Source organism: Halyomorpha halys, unplaced genomic scaffold, assembly GCF_000696795.3.
Source record: "Halyomorpha halys isolate HHAL.00 unplaced genomic scaffold, Hhal_1.1 Scaffold464.1, whole genome shotgun sequence".
Lineage (NCBI taxonomy): Eukaryota > Metazoa > Arthropoda > Insecta > Hemiptera > Pentatomidae > Halyomorpha > Halyomorpha halys.
The window spans coordinates 32540-38689 of NW_027108519.1; the positions used below are offsets into that span (position 1 = coordinate 32540).

At 29.5% G+C, this 6150-nt stretch overlaps 1 protein-coding gene across 2 annotated transcripts in view; it reads left to right on the forward strand.

The window, feature by feature from the left end:
• Positions 1 to 5945, forward strand: part of LOC106683086 (DNA replication helicase/nuclease 2) — a 28329-nt gene extending 22384 nt beyond the window's left edge. For both annotated transcript variants that reach the window (XM_067046839.1, XM_014424319.2), the window contains 3 exons: positions 707 to 868; positions 2369 to 2536; positions 5304 to 5945. In XM_067046839.1, the coding sequence (XP_066902940.1) occupies positions 707 to 868; positions 2369 to 2536; positions 5304 to 5465 (492 nt within the window). In that variant the 3' untranslated portion in view covers positions 5466 to 5945. The remainder of the gene's footprint in view (positions 1 to 706; positions 869 to 2368; positions 2537 to 5303) is intronic.
• Positions 5946 to 6150: the final 205 nt, after the last annotated feature.

Here is a 6150-nt window from a genome sequence, read left to right on the forward strand (position 1 = left end):
AAAGTTACTTTTTTGTTTACGAGAATGTGACTAAACAATGTTTGACCATTTTTCATTAGTTTAGAACATCTACTTTATCAAATAAATTAATATTCTGTTAGAAATAACATTATTTTTTTGTTTTGGCAAAGAAGATCAGTATATTATATCAATGTTTTTTATTATTAATTCATATGATGTTTTGCTTGAATAGTGGTACAACGAAAAAAAAAAGTGTTTTTCAGAATTTTTTACTTAACGTATTCCAAAAATAAGTGTAGTGTAGGAGGCAGCAGATCTTCATTTTCTCCCAGAGAAGAGTTATGCCAGTAGTAAACTGTACTCAACCTTTCTTGAACAACAGAGTTTAGTTGTTTCATTATTTTCAAAAGGTTTTTTAAAAATAGTTTTCTTAAATCATGACACATATTACTTTACTTATAATAGCCTTTTTTTTTTTTTTACTCTAATTATTTAAAATATTTTTCACTTTTGTCCTTGCACATTTTCATTTTTTGATTTTTGTAATTACTGATTTATTTTTCGATGTTTCTTTAAATATTGTATTAATATGGAAATATAACTTGGTTAATTTGAAGATTTTGTTTCTTAAAAACTAGCATATGGTAGTATAGCATTCTCATTAATTTATGCTAATGGAGTGTTAAAAATTAGATTATGTAGCCCATATCAGCTTTGTCTGACCAATAAAATAAATATCTTCTAGGGAATTCCAAGTTCAGCCCCAGATTGGTTGCAACAAGCTCTGTCAACTGATCTCAGAAGGTCTGTAGTGATTATAAACATAGAAAATAAAAACATATCTGATTCAACTGAAAATCAAGAAGAAGCTAAAATTGTGTCAGATATTGTTGATGCTCTTATGAAGGTATTCCTATTTTTTTTTTTAGATTTTATGCCATTATGCTAAGATAAGGTTTTAATTATGTATGCCTATTTAGTAATACTTCTTATTTCACCTTCATGATCTATGTGTAGCTATAGAGTTAGAAAAAAATTCTGTTATCACCAGTAGATAGTGTTGTATTTGTTTCATTATTCTTCGTCTATGTTAGAATTCTTTTCTTAGGAGATTTGGCAGTTTGTACCTTAAGGTCGCTTTTGAAACAAATTCTTAGTAATTTTGGTTAAGTTATTTTTTACATAAAGTGGTTATGTTTTAACATAAAGTGCAAAAATAAGCATTCACAAGATATTTTACTTTTTTCATCATTTTGATAAAGGCAAGAAAACAGATGAGGCTCAAATATGAGAAGTTTATAGTGCTGATTGTTTAATAGTGGGATTAGAAAGGTAATTGGTATTGGTATTGTGTATTTTGATCTGCTACCAAGGAACAGAACGATCAACTCAGATATTTACCGCCAAAAAACTTATTAAATTGGAGGAAAAAATCAAAGAGATAAAACCAAAATTGGCAAATCACAAAGGAATCATATTCCACCACGAGAACATACAAAACAAAATTATTGGAGCTTGGTTGGGAAGTGATGTCTCTCCCATATAGCACTGATTTTGCTCCATAGAATTTTAATTCACCTTTCTACCAGGAGATATTTATTTGAATCAGTTATCAGAGAAATCTCATCTCCTAACTATTAAAATTGAAAAGATTTCTTAAAATATAACTATAACTCATATTTTTATTGTCTGCATTTAGGATTTTGCTTCTTATAGTGTTTTACATGGAAGCTTATCCTAACCAGTAAATCTAGAAGGTAAACCCAGCTTTACAAGGAAGTGTATGCGAAACGTTTCTCAAATGACTGATTCATTTACATTAGGTTGTTGTACAAATATTGGTTTATTAAACAAAATAAACTGTACTTTTAAGTAAAAAAAAACTTTTCTTTAATTTATAGTTCAAAAACTATTTTAAAAGAACAATTCCAAAAAATTCAAGCAGCAAAACATTAATCATGATCCCATATAATTTCTGAAGCATTATGGTATCCATTGGAAATTTAAAAAAATGTTTCTTACAGTAAATGTGGTATTGATTGAAAGGAAAAAATGTTGATACATAACACCCATTCTAGGGTATGACAAGGATGCAATGAAGACAGTATTTCAAAGGGCAGTTATATATTTAATTAAAAAGTCCTTTTAGAAGTTGTAATTTGAGCTCCAGATTTGTAGATCAGAATAAACGATGTTTCTCATAATGATTATAAAATAAAGTTTATTATTTCAATATAAAAGTTTTCGAAATTCATTGATAAAATTATAGAGTTAAGAGCTATATAATTATTTTACCATACAGCTTGTTTTATAAATTATAAGTAATATTGATCTTGTTTTTATCATTGAACATATTTTATTCTTATTTGGTAATTTTTATGTAAAAATTTATACTTGTATTTAACAGGGCGGAGTGGAAGGTGAATCAATAGGCGTAATAGCTCCATACAACCGTCAAGTATTACTGTTAAGATCTTCCATAGAAGAAAGTATCGAAGTCAATACTGTTGATCAGTATCAGGGAAGAGATAAGGACATCATTATTTTTTCCACGACCAGGTCTAATTACTCTACGGTATGTATCTTTGATAGTCAAATTAAAAATCGTATTGTACAAGATTTTTTGGCCTTGAGAATGCTTTTTAACTGAAGGGAAGTGAATTATTTAGAAATAAAATAATAGTGATCATAATAAAAAAAAAAATGACCTCTAAATAACTCCATCAGCCCTAAATGACGGCAAACATATTGGCGAGTTGTCTATAAATAATGAAACTTGGTTTAGCTGTTGGGTTCCTTCCAAACCATTGAATAAAATTCAAGGCTCTTCTGAAAATACATTAATATACTTTCTTATATGCAAGGGACAGAAATAATTGCAAGGAATAGTATGCACCCAACTACTAATTTATAACTGTATATTTCATTATTTATAAGTGACTTCACTAACAACTCACCAATATGTTTAAGGAGATATGCAGTTCTGTTACTTAGGATGTATGGGTTTATTTCAATCAGTTTTTTAAAAATTATTTTTTATTCAAATTGAAGGCTCTTCTGTGTGCAGTTCAAAAAAAGGTTACAAAACTACAGATAAACAAATTTAATTCACTCAATACAATCATTTGTCAGTATTTTTAACTCAAACTGTTTCAAAACAATCACAAGATCTCATTGAATAATTTGCCCCATCCAACTTTAAAATTAGTAGACCCGTTTTCTCAAAATATACCTACAAATGAGCATGTTATGAGGCACTTTTAAACCTGTTCCTTTTGGCTCCACCGTAGTCTGGTATAAACATAGTGACAGTCCAGTATATTAAAAAAAACAAATCATTTTTTCTAACATTTCAAATTCCTCTAATAAAAAGAAAATTGACCTAAGGGGGTTGTTATTAATTTGAAGTGTTGGGAAAAGATAGTGAATATTTTTGTTCTAGGCTTCACTATGATATTTAAAATTTTAAACTGAACCAGGCAGCAATTAGCATATTTTTTTAGATAGGAAATCAGATATACCATCAAAGGAATATTTTTAAAATTTCTATATTTTATGTTTTGCTTATTATTTATAATTTTATATTATTTCAATAGATATCGTAGGGAGGAGTGGATATGGTAATATATGATTATTACATTAATCTCTAAAGGGTAGAGATGGCCAACACAGTTGTAGAATGATATGATGGTAGAACGTTTATTTTAGGGATAAAGAAGAGCAGTTACTCTATTATTTCCCAAAATATATAGTTAAGCAGTACCATCCATTTTTAATAATTTGACTAAAAATTATCAGATCACATCAAATGTTCTCTACTGTTGAGGTTGCCATTTAAATAATACAAAAGAAGGAATATTTTGACCAGACCTTTCAGGATCCTATGTATGGGAGAAATCAGATCAGATGGCATTTGTAGAGTTTCCATAACAAAAAGGGTTTGTTAATAGAAAAGATAGAATTATTGATAGAAATTAAAATACTCTATTGAAAATAAAAGACAATAGCTGTAGAGAGAAAGAGGGGGGGAGATTTAAAGATGTTTAAGATTCAAAAGATTTATAATTGTTTAATTTTTTTTTTTGTATTAGCTCTACAGACCTGGTAGATCTTGGGCTGCTGCTATCCAGTTTGCTGCAAGCTTTGTTGATTCTGCCTATCCATCTGGTTTTTGGCCTCTTGCCTACTATACTGGCATTCATTGATGTGTTAAAGCGTCTTGATAGATTGCTTCGAGCCATGTGCGCTGCCCATATTAACCTCCTTGCCTTCATATCATGATACTAATTCACCAGTACCTGCAAGCAGGTCAATGTTAGTTCTCCACCATATGTTAAGGCTCTGATCCCAGATCGCTCCTATAATTGAACGAAGGACTTTCTGATCTAATCCCTCAATTCTACTTTCTAGGGTACCTGTTAGAGCTTGTCTTGCAGCTGTATTTCAGAACTGGCTTTATCATGGCATTGTATTCCCTTAGTTTCAGATGTTTATACATTTTTCTTGACAGAGAGGCTCTGTTCATAGATGGATTCAAACCTGGGTTCTTGGAGTTGGTATCACATTCTTTACCTCAGTGCTGCTCCACTCCCTAATTCTTTAGTTATGTTGATGAAATTTAGATGATAGGTAAAGTAGTTTCTATAGCTGAGATGTGGAGTGGACTTGATAATGGGGGATCAAGTCCTAGTGTGTTGTGATAGTTGGCTTACTTGCAGTGAATGTGGCCGCCCTCTGGGCTATGTGCTCTCCACGCCACATTTAGCCTCTTGCTCTGCCAGACATGTTCTCTTGACTAGTGCTTGTAATAGAGAGGGCTAGAGCTTCCTGCAAAGTGTACATATCCCATCTAGTCGGGGACTGGATCCATGGGTGATAGTTACCCCTGTTCTTCATAGATAGTGCCATGGCTAGTGAGCTGTGCCTTCTTGGCTCTTTTGACAATAAACTTATGCTCCAATATTAGGCCCCACAAAATACAAAACCACATGCTTGTGAACTGAATAAGGAATTGAGGTCAAAATATGCAAAGCTAAGTTTATTATATTAATACATTTTGTTGAGATACCATAATAACTATTATAATGGTTGTTTAAAGGTGATCAACAAACATGTTCAGATAGAAAAACGACCTCCCTTACACTTCTCCCACTATGATTAATCAAAATGTTCTTGCCATAGACGATAACAAGTTTGTCAGATTAGCTTTAAAGATTATACTGTACATAAAATATGTAGTATATTTGAGATAAATTTTTGACTAATACTATTTTTATAATAGTATGTTTAATACATAGATATTCCTCTAATCACTTAACATTTAATGGCAAATCATTTTTCAGGGAAAAGATATTCTCGGCGATTGGAATCGAATGAATGTGGCAGTCACAAGAGCCAAAAGAAAATTAATTATACTTGGTAACTTAGATATCCTTTATAAATATGAGAATTTTGCTAAGCTGCTTTCTTTTGTAGAAAAAGATAATATTTTTAAAGTAGTTTAAATCTATTTATTAGTAATTTTTAATATCCATTCATTTAACTGTATTTTGGCTGTGAATATGTAATACTTAAGTTTTTAATAGTAAAACATTATTTCAAGTACATTATAAATTATTAATTTTGATAATTGTTTAAAAGATTACATAATTAATTAGGAGGTCCATACAGAAATGTCTAATTTTTTTCATTAAGAAATGTTTATATTAAATTTGAGGAAAATATAAATTTAGTTAGTTCTAATAATAGATCAGTGATTATTCATGTCCAATAATCTGTCAAATTTGTCGAAGTAGGTAAAAAAAATCAAATGTACCATACTCAATCTTGGTTATTTGTTAGAAGGTTAAATGTATGTATCAATAAACAAAAATAATTTTGTATTCTTGAACACCATATTGTATTTAAGCCTTTAGATGTTTTTATTCACTAATCTTAAATGTGAATCATAATCTTTCTGTAAATGTAGTATAAAAAAGACTGATTACATAAATTTATGCATAAGTTTCATTTAATTGCATAAATTTATAAGTTAATGTATTTATTTAATTAGACCTAAAGATTAAAAAAAAAACTGTTTCATATAATCTTTTTACTTGAATAAATACAGTTTGTATTATATTATCTATAATGTGACATTGTTTCCATCTTGTAAGGTCATATTAAAACTTTAATTCTAAATAGAAAAAG